Source organism: Strongylocentrotus purpuratus, unplaced genomic scaffold (assembly GCF_000002235.5).
Source record: "Strongylocentrotus purpuratus isolate Spur 01 unplaced genomic scaffold, Spur_5.0 spur5_scaffold_2, whole genome shotgun sequence".
NCBI lineage: Eukaryota > Metazoa > Echinodermata > Echinoidea > Camarodonta > Strongylocentrotidae > Strongylocentrotus > Strongylocentrotus purpuratus.
This window is the reverse complement of record NW_022145605.1, coordinates 39,581,495-39,606,487: the sequence shown is the minus strand read 5'-3', so window position 1 is coordinate 39,606,487 and position 24,993 is coordinate 39,581,495. Positions and strand designations below refer to the sequence as shown.

The window sequence follows — 24,993 nt, the reverse complement described above, 5'->3', positions numbered from 1 at the left end:
TCTTTCACAATGCAATCGCATGACCAGAACTCAACTTCATACAATTTAATTCTATGTATCTAACATAATACATGTTTGTGTGTTAAGTACAAAGCCTATACTTGTATAAATAGACATTCCGTATAAGATAATATAGTAAAGTATCATAACATAGAGTACATGTTTATTGTCTAAAGCTAAATGCTTGGCTAAAAGGGGACCATAGTTATTCTATTAACATTTGTGCAGTTAAAGTACTACGAAAACAATAAACTGAAGCTTTTTTCCCGTAGAGATAAAGGTAAATCATTCCAGAAGCATACGCCTGTGTATGACACAGAAAAAGAACCTTGTGCTGTCCTTACTTTAGGCTTACTGAGCTTTTTATTTTCTCTTTGTATTGTCTCATATTTGTGCTCTACGAAAGAGCAGTACTAAATAAGGGACTGTGGCAATCAATAATTGATGCATAAAAACAAAAATAGATAGTTTATGTAGTTGATACACATTCAATAATTTTAACTCATGGAATATTGGTTTTGAATGTGCCCGAAAGAAACAAAATGTTAAAGATTTGATTGCCATCTTTTGGCTTAGGAATAAACATTTCATATTAATTAAATAATTGCTTCCCCAAACCTCAATTCTCTATGTAATATGTGTTTGAATTAATGTTTTATACAATAACAATAAAATATTTTTAGATACAAACTGTCTTAATCTATATAAAACACCAACCTTTTTTTTCTGATACACTTATTTTAATACTCTTTCGATATTAGACTTTCAAGTCAAGTGTTGATCTATATTGATTCCTACGAATGATGCAACGTCTCTCTGTCTCTGTCTCTCTCTTTCTCTCATTCCCACTCTCCCTTAGATACAGACGCCCTTCAATTTTATTGAGTTATTTTTATTATGCCTATATTACGTGATACTGAAGATAACACATATACATGTATATGATAAAATACGAAGTGCAGGTAGACTGTTTCAACTCGCGGAACATTTCAAGTACATTAGAATTTATATTAGGATATATCGCAAGGTAAATATTAACCGCTATCATCAAATGTGAAGAGCTGTACAGATGATATTTAATTATTGCCGGAGTGAGGCTGATTAATCAACTCTATCCGGACGCAGTTTGCCAAATAAGTTGTAGAATAACATGCCTGCGGAGATACTACGCATTTTGAGTTTCCGCTTACAGGTTCCTCATGTTATGCTGCTTTTCGCTGTTTTAAACAATGTCTACATTCGTTACAGATGTGGGATCACGCAATAACATTAGTAGCTGCTTTGGACATATTGGATGATAGTAATACACGGAAAGATAAGATAACATGTAGGTGAAACTGAGTGCTGTTCAGTTCTGCGCATTTAATTTCAGAGAACCAGATTGACACAAATCCAATTCACCGGGAATGTTCAAATAGTGACACTTTACTGTGCTTACTGTAAGATCTAATGTGTTGTTTAGTGGTATTATCAAATTCAAACAACTTTAATAAACTATCCGAGCTGCTCAAATATCAACTATTTAGAGCATAATTTATGCTCCCGATTGCTCGAGGTGTACACCATTTGATTTTGCGAGTGATTGTCAGTCAAGCCGCAGCAATGGTCCGAGCCGAAACTCCTTGGATTTTGATCCTTCTATCTGTCTGTTGGACTGAAGGGCAATCTGGTAAGTATTATGTGCTTTAAATGTTATATCAAACGTACAAACGTAAACAGGTACATTAAAGATGAAGTTGAGTTCTGGTCATGAGATTGCATTGTGAAAGAAACGGTCTGGAATCGACCAGAAAAGGTTGATCATTTAGCATATAAGAATTTGTGTGTATTGCAAGGTTCTGGAATCATCAAAATGATAAGAAATTTGGCCAAGTCTTGGTAAAGTTACAAACACTGTACACAGAAAGATGTATATGGGACTACACAAACACGTCGCGTAAAAATCCTACCCTGGAGTTTTACGATGTTACATGACATATTTAGAATATGAAGGCATTTGAAGAGCCATGCTTTTCAAGGAACATGTCTTATCTGATGTTCTTCCACACTTGCATAATAAGAATGATAACGCTCACAAATTATTTTTCACCTCTTTCCAGAACTCAACCTTCTCTTTAACATCACTGTTATAGTTACCTCCCGATGCTTAGTTACACAAAAAGTCTCTCCGGTTTTACTTGGATATTAACACACTCACACAATTGAGAAACAGGAAATATTTAAATGTTGCAATATAATTATGTCAGCTCCTAAAATCATATTCCCGTATACAAATATTTCCGGTGAAGATAAAGGGGAAACGGCCAGCTAGACTTTCTTCTTACAATTTCCCTTTCTCTGTTATGTTCTAATTGTTTGCCAAACATTCGATTGGGTGGGGCGGCATGTTCACCACTAATTGTTATTATCCTTAACGTCATCATCATTATCATACAATTTAAGAAATATTTTGCCATCAAATATTTGGTGAAAATGGGGCTCCCAACACTTTACAAGGGCTTTAATGGACAGTATTGCATTTCCACTTTTTGGGAGTAATAATAGAGAGATTGTTTCGTGTATAGTATCAACTCCAATTTCTACCATAATAACCGAACCAACGACAATCCCAATGAGAATGCCAGATCCAGCAACATCTAAAACCACTGCTGGTAAACCATAGACCTTTTCTTTGTTGTTGCTGGTGTAATGTGTATGTTTTTGCTTATAGTAATTATTTTGCGAGTAGAAACTCGAAGACGACATGACGTCAATGGTATAGTAAAACAAAACAACTAAATTAAAGCACAGACAAATAATGTTTTGTTACTATTGACAGTAGGCCTAAACTGTGTATGATAAAGATAGAAGTCAAAGATAAACGTTTTATAAAAGTGTCAAATTAATTACCGCCTATATAAAGATAGATGAATTAACTACATTTCATATATATATATATATATATATATATATATACATGGTGCACTAATGACGCATTTTGGAAGTAAAACATTGCAATTCAAAGTTTTACTTCCACAATGTTCAAAACAAAAAATCAGAAACTGTCGAAAATTTGATATCCTTGCTATATGCGTTGGCAATTTCCTTGATTCTTCCATGTACAGTTTCTGCCATGTTCCCTTTTTCAGATACTTGACTATTTTAATAATGAGCAACTCTCAGGAACAGCAACAGGGCTTCTGTTTTGAACCAGAAGGGCGTAAACTCATGAACTTTAACACCCTTCTTGCTCCCAACATTAAGAGTTGTCCTACACGAATGAGTAAATCTAATTCAAAACAACGGTTATTCTTTAGGAACAGATGTCGTGCAGATCCCCATCGGACTAGAAAGTGGGGCGATAGCAGCTTCGAGTCTTACAGCTTCTAGTCAGTGGGCCGAGACGTATGGTCCTGAGAGGGGGCGGCTAAACATAGATGTAGTAAAAGCACAGGGTGGAGGCTGGGTCGCCAAAAAAGCTAATACAAAACAATGGATTCAGGTAAGTCTCGATTCCGGAATTTCTTTCTTGTTTGTCTGAATACTGCATTCGTAATATAAACAAAATAACTTCTAAACAAGCTGGAAAATAATCCATTTCTCGATCATCGACTTTTGTCTGGCAAAACGATCGATCTTTTTAGATTAATAGTTCTATCGAACCTTCTAATTTGATCTCTAAAAGATCGGTCTCTTTTATTCAGTCTGAAGTGCACACCATAGGCTGAGCCTATGGCAAACATTAAACGTCGTAACGATCAAACCGTAAAGGGTCGACCTAGACTTGATTCATAAAAGATTTGTTTTTTATTGGAGAATTCGGAATTTAACCAATCAAGGATCGAGGATCAGCTTCCTCACTCATTCAAACCCACCTACCAACTTCTGAGTGGAAAATGGAAATGTCGAAGGTGATTTACAGATTTTAGTCCATGGATGTTGAGATTGATATAAAATAGCTTAATTATTGGATAAGATGCGAGGTTTGATTTATATTGAATTGAATATCATTATATGCCATACAAATCGAACTTTTGAGATCCAATCTGTGTGGCATTGAACGATTTTAAGTTCGGTGTTGGTGGTGTTGTGAAACACCAACACGAGCCACAACACCGAACTGGAATTCAGGCTGGTGTTGGGATCGACCTCGGGAAATATGACGTATTTCTGGTAGTCTGTGTTGAGGTTTGGTGTTGTTTTTGACGATTTACGTGTAATTGTCCCATCCACCAACACCGGCCCCTATAGAGATCGGGAAAGTCTATGTATATTATTATCATATCCTACTTTGTTTTATATATCTTTCTGTATTGTATTGTAAATATGTTGGGCTCTCATACCCCTGAATGGGGTCGATAGAGTCAAATAAAATCTTATCCAATCTTATCTTATCTAATAAAATCTTATCTAATCTTATATTATCTAAATATTGTTATGATTTCATATCATTATAAAAATCTAAGGTTGATCTGTTAACTCCGTACCACATCACCGGAGTGGCAACGCAAGGTCAGTCGGGTGAGCCCCAATGGGTAACCAGCTTCAAGATTGCCTGCAGTATGGACGACGAGATCTTTGATACAGTGAAAGACCCCGATTACCCTAAATCCGACAAAGTACGTATCAATCTGTCTTTTGATATTGAACTCATTTCCGACCCTTATAATCAAATGATTGTTCGAACAGCATTCATTTCAGATTCATCAAGCCTATCCCATTGTTTTACACGAACTTCTCACTATCATTATTTTATGAAAGGGGATATTAACGCGCAAAGAAAAGGTGTGGAACACCTTCCGCACCCCACCCGAATCGGTAACTTGTCAAATTCGCATTTGAAAATTGGGCTTTCACATTCACACCCCGGGGCCCGTACGGCGAGTAAAAACGAACGTTTTTTTAATTTTCGGCTGGCTCCCGGTCGGCCGGCTCCCGTACAGTTCCTAGTGGCGCCAGGACATTCTTCACCAGCCTTACGGGCAGGCGCGCCGGAAGCAGTTTGGGATTGGGGGGGCAAACATTCCAGGGGGCTCACCTTCCAGGGGCAGTGACGTAACGAGCAAAAACGTTTGGAAGGGGGGGGCAGAAGAAAAATCTGCATCACCATCACTCTTACACGTTACATTCAGGGCAGGCCCCGCGGAACGTTTTTCAAAGTGGATTATTAACAATCAGGTAGAGCATAAAATGGCGTGGGGTCCAGGGCCTGGGCCCCGGTAGGGGGTCAAGGGGCTGAGCCCCCAGAAGTTTAGGGGTTTTAGGCATTAAAATTATGGTCAGATAAGCATATTTAGATACCTTATTTGTGACACTGGCAGGCCACTAATTGGCGGAGAGTCCAGGGAGCAGAGCCCCCGGAAGTTCGGGGTTTTAGGTATTTAATAACGGTCAGATGAGCATACAGGGGACCGCCTTAGGGCCCTTGGTGGGGTCTGGGGGAGGAGCCCCCGTAAGCTCTGGGGTTTTAGACATATAATTACGGTCAGATGGGCATCCAGGGCCCCGCCTTAGGGCCCTTGGTGGGGTCCAGGGGGCAGAGCCCCCGGAAGCTCAGGAGTTTTAGGTTTTTAATAACAGTCAGATGAGCATACAGTGGACCGCCTTAGGGCCCTCGGTGGGTCCGGGGCAGGGCCCCGTAAGCTCTGGGGTTTTAGGCATTTAATTACGGTCATATGAGCATCCAGGGCCCCGCCTTAGGGCCCTTGGTGGGATTCCAGGGGGCAGAACCCCCGGAAGCTCGGGGGTTTTAGGTATTTAATTACGGTCAGATGAGCATACAGGGGACCGCCCTAGGGCCCTTGGTGGGGTCTGGGGGCGGAGCCCCCGTAGCTCTGGGGTTTTAGGCATTTAATTACGGTCAGATGAGCATATTTTGATACCTCATTTGTGACATTGGCAGGTCAATTATTTTTTCTCTCTCTCTTTCTTTCTTTTTCTCTGTAACAAACTTTTTCAACAATTGAGGGTGGCACGAGTCCCCGAGCCCGGCCGTTCTGCAGACCCTAACATAAATGCTTCTAAATATGCATATTTTTTGCCCGACTGTAAATTTGGGAAATTCTAATTTTCCAACAAACGCATAAAAAGGTATGACTTACAAACAAAATGAGAAAATATACCGGAAAATCATGTCATTTCAGTAACATTTGTAAATCACTGGTATCGAATAAAAAAAATACCCCACCCCCCATCAGTACGCCAGCGTTCAGGGGCTCATAAGCTTCTCACCCCTATAACAAAAAACAGACACGCTTTCCCATTCTCTCGCAATATGTCCACGATATGCGCGTATCGCTATTATAAAAACCTCCATAGGTAGCATGCGCAATGTTTAGGAAATTTAATTCCTGTTAACTTTCCTTTTCTTTGAATGGAATTTCATACGTCATTTAATTCAGGTTTTTATTATTGTTATGTTCTTTTGGGTTAAAAATACAAACCATCTTTACTCCTTTACTGCTTTTTTTTTTTTTGAGGGGGGGGGGGCGTTTTGGGGGGGCAAAAATGCGTTTTGCCCCCCCCCCCCCCACTTTTTTGATTGGGGGGGCAGCTGCCCCCCCTGCCCCCCCACTTCCGGCGCCTATGCTTACGGGCGCCATGTTGCTGAGTTGGCTGCTTCCAATTCTCCCGGCGTTTTCATCTGACCGTAACGCCTACGCGCCCGTAATCGAGAAATACTTGCGACGGCCGCAGAGAATCTGCGGTGGCCTCAGGTATCTCTCGATTTTGGGGGTGAACGGCCGCCGTATCATAGTACTAGTAGTAGAGCAAATGTGACCTAGGCAATTGTCACTGTTAATAACGATTGAGTCCTGCATATATGTAACTCATTGGAGAAAGTCCTGTCGCCTGTCAAAACAAACTCATTCAAAACCCTCTAAGGACTTTTTAAAATATCCATGCTTATATTTTGTAATTTATATTATTTAATAGTGGTGTTATTGTCGTAAGTCTCAATTTGGTAGAAGTTCCATAATTTACTTACAGGGAATTGGTAACATTGTTCAGATGAAAGAAAATGGTGCTAAGGTAATGATTTCAATGCTAGATGTACAATTAAAGATAATAGTGAAAACAGACCATTGTTCATGATAGAAATTGGAGGAAAAAATTATCTGATCGATTCCTTAATTCTCCCAACAATATTATTCCAATTTAATCACATTCTAGGTGAATTTAAATCGTCACAAAGCACTGAATTGGCTCTATATACCATTCCAGATATTCCAGTGTTGAAAGATTTTTAAAAGCCTGTCTTAAGTCTTATTTTCATGGGAAAATGGTTGGAAAAATTCCAAAATGGTTGGGAGAATTTACTGTTAGAGGGTGTCGCACAGTGACACCTCCAAAGAAAACCTTTAATATCTCTGTGGTTTTACATATTTTTTAGAATTTGTTTGCATGTAAGAGGGTTAGTACAGTAGAAATAATATAATAAGCAAAATTTCATACAAAAATGACCCATTTTTTTCAGCATTGAACCTTCAACAATTATATAATTGTTCAATATTGCCCATGAATGATGTATAAGTTTGATTATTTACAATCAAATTTAGGTAAATATATACAGCCGAAAAAAAATGAAAAGGTTAAATTCCAACGGTCTTTGAAAGATAATACTAATTTAGAACTTCCCTAAAGAAAAGGGGGGCTTGAAAATGTCTTTAAGTGGGAAAATAACGACTATTAGTTGTCAAAACCACTTAAGAGCTATAGAGCCAGTAAGTAATAGGCTGATTTTCAGACCATTGTACCGAATGGTCGTACGTTTCATGCTGCACAAAGATTCAATCAGTGTAATGTTGGCCATTACAAGAAGTGGGTTATTGATGTAGACAAATGCTCATGTACCCTTTACAGCTCATTTTATGTATGTTATTACCAAAGAAGGAAAAAAGCCAGTCATTCAATCAATAGTATCTGACAGTGAAGTCTAGCAAGTAAACGGGTTTCCTTGTATAATTTGAATATTAGGACACTGCTAACGTTTACATTTCACAGAGATGACATACATGACATATTCATAATTCCTGCAAATTTCTACATAATTTGATATTGGCTGCAAAAGGGACATAGTATCTTTAAGCCTATCTCATTAATTAGCGGCAATGATTTACACTAACATCTCAACTGTAACTTTTGTATGATTCTGTCATAAACGGGAGAAGCGGTTCTTTTAAATATATACCAGTTAAGGTAGACTATTTCAGGTTTGAAACTATAAGCTTTAGGTTCTGGATCATGATTATTTTTTCGCGATAAATTATATGTGTCGATTCCTAGTAGAGCGTGCTTACAAAGCCGAAATTAGTCTATTTAACTTTGGGTTTCGTCTTTCCATTGTGTAAACTATCCGCTTCTAGCAATCAATCTACATCCCTACTTCCCATAAACATACCGATAAGTTGTAACATAACATACAAGTTTCGTCGTGATACCGTGGAAACGTGTAGTATCCCTGCTGGAAAGAACACACTCATTCACACTCATTCACAGTGTGAATCACACTGTGTTTCACACTGTGAATCACAGTGTTCTCCACAATGTTAAATTGGGACGTTTTCACATTGTGGTCGATTCGTTTCACACTGTGGTTCACAGTGTGGATAATCGGAAAAGGAAAGAACACACTCGTTCACACTCATTCACAGTGGGAATCACAGTGTGCTCCACAATTTTAAATTGGGGCGTTCTAACATTGTGGTCGATTAGTTTCGCACTGTGGTTCACAGTGTGGATAACCGGAAAAGGAAAGAACACACTCATTCACACTCATTCACACTCATTCACAGTGTGAATCACACTGTGTTTTACACTGTGTTCACAGTGTGAATTGTGATTGAGTGTGAATGAGTGTGTTCTTTCCAGCAGGGATAGTATAGATAGTACAGTGCGGCGCGATTACTGAGCCGAAATTAGTCTATTAAACCTGGGGACTTCGTTCTTTCATGGAACTCATTGGAGAAAGTCCTCTTACCAGAGAGTTTCAAGCCAATAATCTCCATCCCTACACACCTTCAAATCTATGTTATAAATCAACGTATTCGAATCCCTGTAAGCATTTAACTTTGTTATATCTTTTCTTCTATTCTGTATACAATAATATTGCCTCAGTATTTGATACAAATAATACACGTCAGTGAGGGCATTAGTAAGAATTACCCACACAAGGTACCATTGGAACAGTCTAACACGCCCGAGGCGGTAGCCGAGGGTGTTTGAACTGTTATGAAGGTACCGAATGTGGGTAATTTCATGAATGTCCGAACAAAATTATGTGTATTATTTGTTTTATAAGATTATGTTTTACTTGTTTTTATTTGTTATTTGAAAAATAAATGCCTGGTTACGTGTACGCTTTCAACCAATCGTTTAATTAGGATCCACGTCATCATCTCAAAAAATATAGGGTGCGTTTATCGGGTCCTGCCACTAGATATGTACATATCGAACCCCACTATCGAACCGCACTATACGAATATGATTTTCGGGATGTCGCGTTTATCGTTTCTTCACTATTCAAAATAAAGGCCTTGTCTCTGCGCCGCTGCTTTGCGCCGTTTGACCCGGGAAGCAGAGAGTTGCTCGGAGGTCAACTAGGGCATAGCACATTGTGCGCACTATTTCGCTGAACCGGATATTAGCCGGGGAAGGTCCGATTTGTATGTGGGGTTCAAAACAGCTTTGCGTTTATCATGTCTCAGAATCGTGATTCTCGCTGTATGTTACATTAAAAACACGCCTTTTTGCGTCTTTAGATATGCTTATATCTAAAGACGCTTAAAAAAGAGGTTTTGCGTTTATCACCTTCAAAATTTGCCTGAAAGACGTTTGAGAAACCTTATTCTAGGCAAAAATTTGGTCAACAAACGCACCCATAGATATAGTGACTGCTGTGAGAGGAATAGTTGTTTTATAGGCTCAAGGTGATGAGGCATCCTGATATCATCCCGAGGCGTGTCGAGGGGTGATATCAAGATGCAACATCCCCGAGAGCCTATAAAATAACTATTCCTCGAATATTAATGCAGTCATTATACATTTTATATACCGAAAAGGGTCATAGCATACATGTGTGACTTACCAATCATGGTAATCAAGTTTCTTTACGCTATCGAGACCTAGTCTTAATAGGTTGTCTGATCGCGCACCACTCGAGTTTGTGTGCTAAAATCCTTCCCATTGAGATTGCACGTATGCAGTCTACGTGCATCGCGCTATCATGCAACATTTGTTTAAAAAATTATTTTTAAATCAAAATGCTAACCTTTATTGCTTGCGATTCTGAAGTTGATACTCAAAAAATGAGGTGTCATATGAAAGAGCAGGTTTATTTCCATATTTCGAAAGGGGTGTCATCTCGTCATCACATGTAGATCTAGGCCTACAATCGAGATCGGCAGTCGTCTGCGCTGTGTGCAAATGTAGCAACCAAATTAGTCAATAACTGTACGGTATCTGCGCTCGCTCAAAGAACATTTTAACATGTAAACCAATGGGTTTCACAGCAAAATTTTACTGTTTGCAAGGTAACCGAAATTTTGAGGAATCTCACTTTTGGACTATTAACCGGCTTTGGCATTTTTCGTTTCTTTACGGGAATTGCTACAATCACGACTCCAATCAGATGGCTGGATTTCTTAAGTGAGGTATATAATATGTGTTACATATAAGTATCACCGTCATGATCAAAAGCACTAAAGGTTTGCATCTAGATTTGGAATTAATTTTAGTTTTCTCAATGGGAAACTATTATTATAAATCATTATACATAACTGTCCAATATTGCCGATCTATGATGTATTAATATGATTATTCACATTAATAAGGAGGTAGATACATGCAGAAGAGGGTGGTTCAACAATAGATAGGCCTACTTAATGATATTTTGTGTTTTCTTCTAAGATATTTCCTGCCAATAGTGACCGCAACACCGTAGTGTTCAACCCCTTGCCGGCAATTTTATGCCGCTATGTCCGTCTAATACCTGTCGCCTGGTCTGGGTTCATTGGATTGCGTATGGAGCTGTATCGAGAAGGGACTGTAGCAGGTGAGTTCAGACCCTGATATAATTATGTGAGTGAGGGTTTAGAGGAAATGGTTCCAACAGGGTGCTTAGCATATTGTGAAGTGGTTCGATACGGAACCATACTAGGTCTTCCGGGGACCATTTTAGTTATTCAACCTGGTATACATTTCCGAAGATTTCAATTTTTTGTCCATTAAAGCCAACAAAAGAGATGTTGTATTGCTCTTAAGGTGCCAAAACATGGGTCGAACGGCCGGAAATCTTTTTTCTTTTTTCTTCTTTTTTTTCTCCTTCTTTGGGCCGATATTTCTCAGTTTTGAATGCTTTAATACATTTTTTTTTCTAAAAAAACGGTAAAAAAACATTGTTGGTCGGTCGCAAAGGGCAATACAACATATTTTTTTTTTTAGGCCTTATGCTTCATACATTTTTCGTCTATTTCATAAGATTCTTGTTTTGGGCTGTCATATGTTTTATGGTGATGCTTCAGCACGTCTGACATAGCAACTCCTATGTTGGTGTTGTATGCTCTATTGTAAACAGGTGGTCAGCTCTGGTGAAGCTATAAACCACTGTCTCTTGTTAGCTCACTAATGAATGACAAATGATGTCACAAGATGAATCGATCTGGAGCATTTTTATTGGGGGTGGAGCTTAGCAGGTCTGAGAAATAATTTCTAATAAAATATTTAAAATTCTATGAAATATAATTATCTAAATGTTTTAATAACATGACAAAATATGAGTTGTGTGTAGCCCTGCACTTCACCAGGAATGAACTTATACAGTGCGTCCCAGAAAAAACGAAACCGAGAAGTATCGATGTGATGTTACTCAGATAATGCATATTTCACGAATGCGTGATTAAAAGCAATTTGAAGGAAGGAAACCAAAAAGACATTTGGCGGGCGGTATCTGAATTTCGAAGGAAAATTCACATATCTAGAAAGTTGAGTTTCTGCCCTTTCATATGACACCTCAATCAGGAAAAATGAGCGAGGAATGACAAAGTTCTGTTTGTTTAAAGTAGTGCTTGCATTTCCATAATTTGATTAAACGAATTCGTTTTCACTGGCTGCCTGCCGTATCAATAAACGAAATTAACAAAAGACTTAACTCCGTTTCGTTGACAATCAGCCGTAGACGAGAGTCTTCATGCATGGCTGATTGCCAACGAAACGGAGTTAAGTCTTTTGTCAAATCTGCTTTTTGCTATGCCGGGGTGATATAGGAGCGCCTTGATCACCTTTCGTGGTGGATATATGCATTATAAAAATATCCAATAATATCATTCTTATTTATAAAACGAGCGCAAAGAAAAATCAGTCATTTAGTTATATCACTTTCATAAAGATACAATCAAATGAAATAAAATTCATACAACATGTAATGAAGATACAAAGTGATAAATATTATCAGCAATGTATTTGAAAAGAGTTAAATTTTACAATGTGTGTAAAATGAAAAAGGAGAAGAAAAAAAAAGCACATGATGGTTCTTGAGGACAAAGTTGCTACTGAGAGTACAAATTCAGTTGAAGTCATTTTCTATGTTTAACGTTTCTTGTATAAACGTAAGACCAGTGGTATAGTGTTCCAAATGTTCAATAAAGTATTTCTATTAGATTTACATTTTGCTTGGTAGGACGAGCCATAATGTTTGTCCTAACTAGTAACAATAACTCTATACAATTCGCATTCTGCCTATTGACTTATCGCCATCCCTCTCTCTTTCTCTCTCTCTCTATCTCTCTCTTTCTCTCACACTCTCTCTCTAAGATACCGACGCCCTTCAAAGAGTTAATTTGTATAATGCCTACGTGGTATTGAAAATAATAGAATTTCATTACGATATATGATATATCATATTATTACATATTCTATATATAGAAAGGCCGAAGTGCTGGTACATCGTTTTAAACTGACGGAACATTTAAGTAGGCCTACATTAGATTTTATAATAGAAGATATCGCAAGGTAAATAGTACCTCTCATCATTGAGTGTGACGAGCTATGCAACAGTGTGCTTCAAAGTATAGTGTTTGAGATTAACTTAAAGTAGCCACACGAAGAAATCAAAAGTGTTTTGAATTGATGCAAAACTCATATCATTGCGAAGGGGAAGCCTTGCCCATCAAATACAACAACTCTTCTCTTCAAAATATGTTTGGGACCCGCAGTAATCAACTCTCAAAAATGTAAGTTTTGAGATCCAGATTTTCTGCCTTCACTGGTCCTTTGTAGAGCGTCAATATTTGTGACGTCACATACTGGACACGGCTGGCTAGCTGCATACTGCTACACGGCACTGAGCTGTTTGTCCAGTGTGTGGCGTCACTATTCAGAGCTCGCTACGCTTGTGTGTTTGACTTACGTTAAAAGGGCGTTCGGGGGCCTAAGGAGGGTCTTGACAAATTGCATTTTACGCATTTCCATGATATCTATATGATTTCTCAGCAAATTGTTCGTGTTTTTCAAGAGAAAATCTTTCCATCCATATGTAATTTGTTCTAATTATGAGTTGTTAGTGAATTTCCTTTGTGTAGCTCCTTTAACTATTCACAAATTGAATCATCATAAGGTATTGAAGGTATCATTCTGGAAGGTACATAGCAAAATGTCTTTCATAAATAGAGCAACCCCACCTCCTCTACTAGATGTATAAATGTGTAACCATGTAATTCACAAAGATAGCTGGTTGATCAGAAATTCTTGGTTCTGATATCAATGACGGATCCAGGGGGTGGGCTGCCCCCCCCCCACGGCGGTGGGGTGGGTGCGATTTTTCAAATAATCGAGGGCCAAAAAAAAATAGTGATCACATTGGTGTGTACGAAGGCGGATGTGCGTTTTTTAAAATATGCATATGTGTGTTAATTATCATGAATATTTCATACCAATGTCCAATTCACTATTCGATTTTATCTCCCCTTATATTTAAGTTCCATATTGTTATCAGCAATATATGGGGTGTTGTCCATAGGGTAGTATTCTTAGGTGTTTGTCTAGAGGGTGTTCATCTTTGGTGAGAATTGTCTTGAGGGTAGTTATATTTAATATTTTTTTCAAGCGGGCACTGGGCATGTACAGTGTAAGTATAATTATGTCAAATGGCCTACACTTCATGCGTTGTCATATTTCACTAAGTGACACAAGATATTCGAATTTGGCCGGTGAATCAGTCGTTGGGCTTTTCCGGGAAAAAGCTGAAGCAAATTGCTCATCAGAATCAAACACATGTTACGTAATAGCAAGCTCTTTTGAAATATTACTCTGTATTTTTCTCGAGACACACCTGCATGCCAGGAAGATCCTACAGGAGTGAACTACAGAGGGAACTTATCTCAGACAATCAACAATCATACTTGTCAAGAATGGACCTCTTAGGATCCCCATCAACACGATAGGACTCCAGCTAACTATCCTAACGCGGGACTAGACGACAACTATTGCAGAAACCCGGATGATTCTGAGACTGCTTGGTGTTACACCACCGATCCTGGGATAAGATGGGAGGTTTGTGCTGTAGGTTTCCTTGACCCCAGGTGCCAAGGTAACGATGCATTTTGGTGTTTAGAAAATGGGCTTTATAATACTTTGTTCCGGGAAAAAGCTGAAGCAAATTGTTCAACGGAATCAAACACATGTTACGTAATAGCAAGCTCTTTTGAAATATTACTATGTATTTTTCTCGAGACACAGTTGCATGCCAGGAAGATCCTACAGGAGTGAACTACAGAGGGAACTTATCTCAGACAATCAACAATCATACTTGTCAAGAATGGACCTCTCAGGAACCCCATACACACGATTATACTCCATCTGACTTTCCTAACGCGGGACTAGACGACAACTATTGCAGGAACCCATCTAATGGTGACACTGCTTGGTGTTATACCACCAATCCTGGGATAAGATGGGAGTATTGTGATGTTGACTTCCTTGACCCCAGATGCCAAGGTAGCGTTGTACTGTTTAGAATGTGAGCAAAGCGCTGCTCAAAATTAATTGATATCAAGATGCAATGATGCATTCATATCAAATTATTTTACATTGACAGGAAGAAAGGAAACGATTGATGCTATGTTGTGTTTCTTGTAAAGCATTTTTTTTTAAATCCCACTGCACGTTTGAACTGCTTCCTAAAAGGGTTCAAGCGCGTATTGTTATGTCATTTGCTTTGATATGATGCTTCTCCCCGTTCGTTTTTAACCAATAATATTTAGTCTTTTTTTTCTTTGATAGAATAACCTGTCAGCTTTAGTAACATTGACCGTGCCACATTTAAAGTGTGTGTACCGTATCTAGCTAATTGTTTCATTTTCATTTTTTCGAGAGCTGCAATCCTAACGTTTCAAATATGTAACATTTGAACCATTTTTTCGGTAGCTTATCCTTCGTGAATGGGCTTTTGGGAACCATGCTGGGAGCCAATGATAGGTGTTGCTCCTTCTGTCTGTTGGAATTTAGTGGTTGTCCATGATGAGTATTTTATTCAAACGTACATTACACTTTTCGATTTTCCCCTCCCATTCTTTATTCATATTTTCATTCCTTGTTATTCATAATAACTGCTTGTAATCATTGTTTTCAACAGAATCAACTCCTATTCCTACTACTATGACCGTACACACGACAAACCCAAAGACGGCGATATCTGTACAATCGGATCCAGTCACATCTGAAACCACTGCTGGTAAACAATGATTTTGTCTTTGTTGATGGAGCACTTTTTACATTTGATTTCAGCTGATTAGGAGAATAAAGATCGACAGAAGTGAGACAGGTAGGGGAGTAGAGTGGGAAAGAGAGAGAGAGAGAGAGAGAGAGAAAAGGAGGAAAGTAGGGGCTCAGAGGCAGGCGCGGATCCAGGATTTCTTAGGGGAGGGGGCCCAACTTTTTTCTTTTTTGCTCCCGAAAATGAGCACTATTTTTATTTTTTTATTTCTTTTTGGCTCCGAGTTCACAAATGGCACTTGTCAACTGCGGTATATTGGACATTAATTTGCCTGTGTTACGACCGAGGTGTATCATTAATACTACTGCTACGATGACTATGACGAAGACGACTACTACTATTACTAGTACTACTACGACTAATAATAATAAGAATTTACAATAAAAATCTACTTCCGCTACTAATCTACTCCTTCTGCTAGTACTAGGCCTACTACTAATGTTACGATTTGTTTTCTTATTTTAAAAACATCTTCTTTCGAGGTACTTTATTTGTTCATATCATAAAATAACAACAATTTTTTTTAAACAGAATCATGCAATCGTTACATTTCACATATAGTACAGAACATGAATCTAATGTTACATTGTCACTATTAATACTTCATTTGTATTGAATTTCTTCCATTACATTTCATATCGAGATAGGTGTGAATTTTCTAATTCTGTTTTCAAATATACAGCATTTATCCTGTGCGTTTCTATTCCGAAACGTTTTCTTATATAGTTTCTATCAATAATGAACTGAGCAAAGTTTAAAATAAGATTGACAAGATTCATTTCCTTCCTCTCTATTTCATGACCCTTTTTTGTTTTAATCGTTCAAAACGATTCTTAAATCAAACAAAGTATCCATTAATTTGGACACAATCTTCCAAAAAGCGAAACCTTCTTACGAGCCAGGAGAAGGTGGTTTTTGGATCTGGAATCTTCCAGATATCACATAGATTATTATTTTTAATCTTCCATTCACATAAATTGTCTGTACTGGGCAATAGTCTATGAATAAATTTAAAATTAAACTGCCTAATTCTGTTGTCATTTATAAATTAAATTTATAATGAAGCACTGTGTTCCAGACAAACGCATCAGGTTAATCAAAATAAGCGTTCCAAAAATAAATGCACGGTAGATCCTGTTTATTATATTTTATTACAATAGTGTTTGGCTCTCATGCCCGATAGTTCAATTGAGTCACCTGTTACTATTTCCATCGTACAGGATTCCACTGCAGACGACACTATTTACATATTATATCCTATTACGTAACTTCTGCAACCAAACATTCGGAAATGAACTTTTTAACTTTGCCAATTTTAAGGCGGAGAGTAATACATTTTCTTGAAGATTAATACAGGTGGAATGAACTTCTTTCCAGATATTGTTCACTGAAACTTGTTTCACTTTAAGAATAGTGTTTCTTATTTATCCAGTTTGGAAAATGCAATAACTCATTCCTATATTTAATATTACTGCTATACAAAATCATTTCATTTTCAGTATTTATCTGTTATTTTAAACATATCAATATATTTTAATTCAGCCCAGAAACAAAGCATGTCAACATAAAAGTGAGGCAACTGTTTTTTTCCTATAAATACGAAACATGTATAGCTCTTTTTGCAATTAACTACTAATGATGCTGATGCTATGAATACCACTATAACTACTGCTACTCCTAATCTCCAACTAATCTACTATTACTACTGCTACTGCTGCTCCTACTACTACTACTACTACTTCTTCTACTACTACTATTACTATTACTACTACTACTACTACTACTATTACTACTACTACTACTACTACTACTACTACTACTACCATGACTACTACTACTTCAAGTACCTTTACTACTACTTCTACTACTACTTCTACTACTACTACTACTACTACTACTACTACTACTACTATTACTACTATTATTATGACTACTACTACTAATACTACCTTTACTACTACTACTACTACTACTACTACTTCTACTTCTACTACTACTTTAACTACTACAACTTCCATGACTTCTAATAAACGCCTACTACTACTATGATGATTATTATTATTATTATTATTATTATTATTATTATTATTATTATTCGTTACGAGATTTTCATTATGTGTCTGTCAAAACATTTGGTTGACAATTCATTTTCTTTAATACAATCTGTCACCAGATACGACCACCACGTCTCAGCCCGCGCGAGGTGGTAGGAGGCTTCCACCGAGCGGATTGGCTCTCACAAAACCTCCTCATACAAATGACATGACAAATCTGGAAACCACGGAGGCAGATTTAGAGGTAATGTTGTCACGATAACATGATAACTTAATCCCTAGCTTCCTTATTCTGCTGATCTAACCTCCTCTTTCTCGAGCTTTTGTTATTTTTCATTTTCCTTTTCTACCTTTTATTCTTTGTTGCCTTCTTCAATTTGTCCTCGGTTTTTTTTTTGTTATCACCTTCCCCAAATTCATAATTTCTTTATTGTTACATATTTGTTAACTAAATGATTTTCAATTTCGTTCTTTTTTCAAAGACGTATTGTAAAACAGCCTATGAGGACCTAACACGTCAACAACCTCTACTTCTAATTAGTTCCTCTTTTCTCGAGCTATAACTATTATATTTGTATTGTTTCATTGTTGTTGTTTTTGTAATATACTTATTGTAAATAGATAGATAGATAGATAGATAATTTATTGGTCCATATTCAAAAACATAGAAAATTGGCCTCCACTGGCAGCACATAAACATAATACAAAGTAGTTACAAAATAATTGATATGTCACATAATGTACATAAATTCACACGAGATCATGACATTAACAAAAAGCATAAGTATAAATTACATAGTAATAGGGAAAAATAGGGAAAGAAGTCGACATTCAAAGATTGAGAAGTGAGGAAAAAGTCGTAAGGAGACTGAGGAGCAAAAATAGTAATAAGAGAGAGAGGGGAGAGGGGAAAGAGACAGAGAGGGAGGGGAGAGATAGAGAGATAGAGAGATAGAGGGAGACAGAGAGAGAAAGATAGGAACGAAAGGTGGACGTAAGGAGAGAAGAGGGTATAAATAGAGGGAGGGGAAAGAAAAGGAAAGGAAGGGGACGAGTTTAAACACGACACATGTAACTGTCTATCTGAGAGGTAATAGACCAGTTTCGCAGTGTATCCACGTTGAATGCGCAGGTCCCCGCGAAGTGCGCGGACACGAATGACTCCTCCCACCCGCCAGGAACAATCGTATTCCAACAGGCAGAATGCGAGCCGCTCACGAAAGACGCTACCAGGCTGGCAATACATTAGAGCTCGCCCAACCTAGCAACAACCAACGTACGCAACTCACACCCCGCCCACCAAAACACAACCACTCCCAACGGTGAATGGAGCCACCCGCATCCAGGCACCCCGACAAAGACCCACGCACCCAACCCGAACCCACCGCGAAACTGGTCCATTATGTTGCACATTTTAAAAAACCGGCAATTTCATTGTATTATGTTTTGCATAAGAAATTAAATCATTTGAATCTTTAATATTGCATTGTGACAAAGACTCTGACACTCGATCCAATCATAAGTGACCAGAAAACCTGGAGTTTCTCCCGCCTTGCCCTCTTGTCGAATTTAAGAAACCGATCAATTTAAGAATTGCGAGCGCCTAATCATGAGGCGAGGGTTCAAGTGATTCTCTTTTTAGTACACCTAGTTAGAGTTATTTTTCACAAATTGAATTCATTTGAGCTGAAGAGAACAAAGCTAAACGAGAGGATACAGAACTTAAGTTAAAATAATTGCGAATTTCTAATAATGATTTTTTTTTTGTCTATTTGATATTTAAAATTTTAAAAAACGAAGGGTATCTCTCAACCGTAAATGAGAGATATGGCATCAACAGACTTCCATCGGTCATTTTTCTCGCTTCTTTTATTTCGGAAAAGAAAAATATAAATCCACATATGATTCATCCCGTTTTTTAGACCACAGCATTCCCGAAGACATCGGGTTCACCGCAGACTAAGACTTCTGGAGAAGAAACAACGTCTCAAGGAAGTGGCACCAAGAACCAATCTGACTTTACAAAGACACCAAGAGAGCCACGAAAAGGTAAAAACCATTGTCCAGAGCTACCAACCATTTATGTTTTAGGGGACTGATTCCTCTTTTTCGCCCTTACAGTCACGTTTCAAATGATTGCTTCTACTAGTATTCTGGAAACTTCGGTAAAACAAAAGCTTACACATACATAAATTACCTATGTACGTTTCTTTATTTAAAGATGGGAGTAAAAGGGTGAGGCGATTGTATTAGATTGCTTCTGACTCGCTATATATGATATGATGATTTGTCTTGTTTGTTCAGGGTAGCATGATCAGTATTAATACTCTCTACCGGAGGGCACTGCTATCATGATTATTCCGCCAGCTTAGCCAAACTATCATTATTATATAGGCTTTGTAGCAATCAAGGAATTTCTACCAACCCAATTACTTTACCTAGGTGGTTTTTATTTGTGTGATAGGAGCATCATTAGACAGTGATAGCCCAATTATCATTTCTAATAGAAGTATTCCATAACTTTAAAATCAAAACATACCCACGATGGAGTCTCTATCTCATCTCAGTCGTGTACATTATACATTTTCTGTCTATAATCGTACAGGTCTGATAGATACCTTGGCGCAAATGGATGAAGCACAAACCGTATATGTTGGTCTCTGTGTGCCCATGTTCGTGTATTTCATCTGTTTCCTGACGGCTCTCGTTTTGCGCGCTATCACCATGTGGATTCAAAGATTGAATAAAAAGAAGGTAAGCGACGTGGCAAATTACATGACAGTTTCATTCTACGACAAATGTTCCATTCTAAAAAGAGAAAGATGTTTCATTTCGGCAAGTCACCCGCAAAACTGTTATGTGTTTTTAATCATAGTGCTTGAAATTAGGAAATATCATATATTTTCGTTATTATATGATGTATATCATACTAACCCTATACAATGATGATTAATGATTCTAATATCTTGTTTGTTGTTGCTTAACCCCCCCCCCCCCCTCCCTATCCCTCTCTAATTATATCTCTCTTTCCTTCGGTATCACTTATCTCGTCATACTCCAGGAGCCACCGCCGTGCATGGAACGTCCCCGGTTGATGTATGAGCTAGTTCGTTTGAGATCTGATGATTTAAATAAATGCCACAGAAGAAAAGGAATCCACAAATGACATCAAATTTGTATTTTAATATTGTTACATTTCTTGTAAGGTTCATTGAATAAGTCAAGTTGGTCTTAGATAAAAAGGGACAGGCGATAAAACCTTTTAGGTCGGGAGGTTGGCAAAAGTTTAGAGGGGTTGTTTGTGTATTGGTTTTCTGTAACATTAACCGGGAGGACACAAAGGTGAATTCACGAAGGTTTCGGAATATATCAGCACTCGGGATATTCGTAGGATTGTATATTAAGTTCGTTGGATCATTTTACAATTTGTACGATAGTATAATATGGGTGTGTGCGTTCGTGAGTGGGATGTATTCATGCGTGTTCGTGGGGTGCTTGGGTATGTGGGGTGTGGGAGATTAATGTTAATAATAATATTCCGCGTTTATATATCGCTTGGTATATCGACGATGTCTCTCAGCGCCTTACAGATATTATTACCGTTGGTTTATGGGGTGTAGGTGTGTGTGTGCATATGCATTTTATTCTGGGTTTATTTTGCCAAATATTAGGTTTAGGTTTAGGATTACAATTGGGATTAATGATTTTGTCATATATGGTGTATAGGCCTTAGTAATATAATGTGATCAACCTATTTCATGAGTCTATATACTCATTCTAGCGATATGGCAATATTTGTTTCAAGCGCTCCTCAATAATTGCATTATAATTATTATTATATCATGCATCAAAAATGTATTGGTTTTTGATTGGTTGAGAGCAGTTCACGTGACCAGAAATATTTCAACCTCTGAAAAAGTACTATTTGGGAGTATTATTTGAGAGTTGAATTATTGTCTTTATTTTATATTTCATTAAAATTGTAAATTGTGAAAAAATAACAAATTTTTATGTAATTTTGTTTGTTGATAATTCGTTTGAATTAAATAAATCTTATTGAAATTTAAAATGTATGAAATGAAAAAAAAAAAATAGAAGCAGGGTATAAAACAAAAGTACCCTGCCTTCTTTTCGAGGTACTGGTTGAAACTATGGGCCTGATTTAAGACCTGATTTGATGAGATAACCACCTGTCATTGATCTTGCAGGGTGGTCTTAATCCCTCCTGTAAACTAGTACAGATGGGCGTTAAGGAATATGTATGACTGCAGAGCAACGATTGCCGCAGCGTGTGCCATAAAAGGGCGGATGGTATATGTAAAGGTCTACATGCCAATGCAATTTATTGTGTATTTGTTTATTTACTTTTCTGTGCCACTCTAAGCCTAATTTAAAAAAATAATAATAATGAAGAAAATAGAATATATTTACCAAAGTGGCCCTCTGTTCGTGACGAATTACTAATGAGTATCAAACAGTGTTCAACATAATAAATCTAAGATTAATTTCTATTTATACCTTGATTAAGCCGTTTTACGTTATTCATCTTTGTAGTATATTTAGGCCTTTGTTTTATTTTCTACATTTCTTTAATTTCACTGAAAGTGAACTTTTCATCCTACTACTCATTGTAATGGCTTTTGTAATGCACGTCTACATCGTTTAAAGTGAATAAATAAAAAAATTAAAAAATATTGTATTCTATGTATTTTTTTGTATTTCTTATCAACGCGTTGCAAAAAGTCAATAGATTTTTTTTTTCTTTTGGTAATACAAAATGGAATGGTGGAAATTACGAATTCATATTTGAAGTGGTTTTCCATTCTATCAATGTAAACATGTATGGCATATTTTGTGTCTTAAGGGTTTCCTGTATAACGCCCGTCGTCGATCCCGGGGTCTGGTTTTGATTGCGTTAATCCGTGCGTTCATTAAACCTGTATAAAGGCAATTATTAACCTCTCTTTAGATTCGAGTCGTGATTTTAGCCATGTCCGCCTAGCGGTCAATAGTTAATGAGAAAGATGCCCGTTGCCCCGGGTAACGGGCCGCATAGTTAAATGTTGCTGATATCCCCTTGGGTTTACATGTAAAAGGTTTCTCTGTGCGAGCGCGGAACCATTTAGTGCAGTGTGTGTGCGATTCCCGAATGATCGTAACATTCAGGCAACTTTCCAGCGAAGATAAACAGACAGCGTCACAGATTTTCTGTGATGTTTTAACCAATCTTTACTCAAGAAAAGGATAAGGTAAGAATTCTTTGTAGATTTTTTTAAAAGTTGGTATATAAGAGATATATGGACTGCTTTAATATTCGAGACATAGCAGTCAATATATCTATATTAATGCACGCGTCAGTAAATCAGAACAATGGTTTCTCTTTTCAGTTTGTATTCATATTTTTGCCCGTTGTTATACAAGGCCAGCAAAGTTCTTTACCATTACAGATGAAATGTGCTTTCTATTTCCTATTAATCTTAAATTCCAATATGTATTCTACTATAATTCTTGTTTTGTTTTTTGTTATATAGAAGGGAACTTATAAAAAAAAATGGGGGACGATTAAGCCGTGTCGCAACCCTGTCGCATTCCTCCGTCAGGCGAATGACGTCATGTGTGCAGTAGGCACTCATTGAGTGTATGATACGATCGCTAAGACTTTTGAACCCAATCAACCCATACCATCCAGAAGCCCTGTTCGTCATTATTTTCTGTTGAAATGTGTGAACATGACAATGACGTATTGCCTATTCACACATTATTCATAATGGCGTACACAATAGGGTATTGCAATTTGCCCCAGGAGTTAATTTTCTCGAAAGTCTTTGTGATCGTACGATTATTCGTATAACGAGAACCCACACATTGAGATCTAACACGGTTTAATTTCAATGTGATAAATTGTATTTTATAAATCGTTTTAAATTTGTAAACATTTCAAATCAAGGATTATTCTTCTTTTTAAAAAACTCATTTTGGTTTGATAAACTATGTTTATAGCGGGGGTGTCAAAACACATAATATGATATATATGTAATTGGGATGTACATAGAGAGAGGAGACGATGTGAAACTTACGCTATTATTTTAAGAGGAAAAGAGTGTTCTTTCGACAACTGAGCAATTTTTCCTTCGTGAAGGTTTTGCCAGCCCCCCCCCCCAAAAAAAAAAATACAAATAGACGGTGGATAAGAAAAAAGTCGGGTCACTATTTTCTCTTAAGGCTCATCTAGCATGTCTAGTCTAGATCTGGCCGGTTTCAATTTCGCAATCTCTATCCCTTACCTCCGGCAGGCTGAAGATGGCGTGATCCACGTATTCGTACGCCCGGTCCAGATTCAGGACTATATATCATGCTTAATGCATGGACCAAACTACAACAGAAGGAATTAAATGTAGGCCTTTGTGTACTGAAGGAAGTTAAAATTGATATTTGCCATTATCCTTGATATTTCATTTAATTTAAGCCGAGTAGGCCAATATCTCTCAAAATAATATTCATCAGATACGTCAGAAAAAAACTAAAATCTGTTATGTGGTCTATAATGTCCAAGATAAACCACCGTGGACTTGTCCTTTTTGTTTTACTTTGGCTTAAAACTATAAAAAATAACAAAAATATATGTATTCAGAGAGGGGTTTTCAGTTAGAAAAAGGTATCGTAACGCGCTATGAATAACCGTAATGTCATAGATATCGTCATATTAACAAGGAAATGTGACAGAGTTGGTACCGTCATTGCATGTGGAGAGAGGGGGGGGGGCAATTGGTTTTATTATCATATACGTGGATGAAAAAAAAGAGAGGATGGTTTTGGAGTGGGGTGTATACATTATTTCCAAGTTTTTATTCGCCATTTTGATTGTTCGGAGCAGTCGGAGCATGCCTTCCCCCCCCCCCCCCGTAACTACGCCCCTGCAACTAGATGAGACATTTTATTCAAATTACATACTAATGTCACCTTCAATAATGATCTTAATTCTATTCGCATTCGAGAGTTTTCTAAATAAATGTATGTTCTTCTCAAGGACAATTTTTTTGACAACATTTTGCTTCTGGGTACATCCACCCTTTTGTTTACTGTTTTTAAAGTTGAGGTTTTGGCGTGTATCCATTGCTCGAGCATTTTATGAGATAAATGGGCGTCTGACCCCCAACCCCCCCCCCCCCCTCCCCTCCCCCGATGGTTCAT

At 37.5% G+C, this 24,993-nt stretch overlaps 1 protein-coding gene across 3 annotated transcripts; it reads left to right on the top strand.

The window, feature by feature from the left end:
- The first annotated feature begins 994 nt into the window (after window positions 1-994).
- LOC587152 (neuropilin-1) lies at window positions 995-21,803 on the top strand. 3 transcript variants are annotated; one of them, XM_011662669.2, is made up of 10 exons: window positions 996-1,669; window positions 3,303-3,481; window positions 4,446-4,598; window positions 10,888-11,032; window positions 14,713-14,970; window positions 15,608-15,706; window positions 17,922-18,046; window positions 19,725-19,851; window positions 20,408-20,556; window positions 20,864-21,803. In XM_011662669.2, the coding sequence occupies exons 1-10, from the start codon at window positions 1,537-1,539 to the stop codon at window positions 20,966-20,968; spliced, it is 1,473 nt and encodes a 490-aa protein (XP_011660971.2). In that variant the 5' UTR covers window positions 996-1,536; the 3' UTR covers window positions 20,969-21,803. The 3 variants fall into 3 exon arrangements, with proteins under 3 accessions (XP_030848282.1, XP_011660971.2, XP_011660970.2); XM_011662668.2 differs by having other exon boundaries at window positions 3,297-3,481; XM_030992422.1 differs by lacking the exon at window positions 14,713-14,970 and having other exon boundaries at window positions 995-1,669; window positions 3,297-3,481.
- Window positions 21,804-24,993: the final 3,190 nt, after the last annotated feature.

Bases quoted from the DNA above. Each gene is read 5' to 3' on its own strand.
- LOC587152 (XM_011662668.2), top strand. From the start codon at position 1,537: ATGCTCCCGATTGCTCGAGGTGTACACCATTTGATTTTGCGAGTGATT. The intron at 1,670-3,296 runs GTAAGTATTATG...GTTATTCTTTAG, and splicing joins TTGGACTGAAGGGCAATCTG to GAACAGATGTCGTGCAGATC. The intron at 15,707-17,921 runs GTAAACAATGAT...ATCTGTCACCAG, and splicing joins CACATCTGAAACCACTGCTG to ATACGACCACCACGTCTCAG.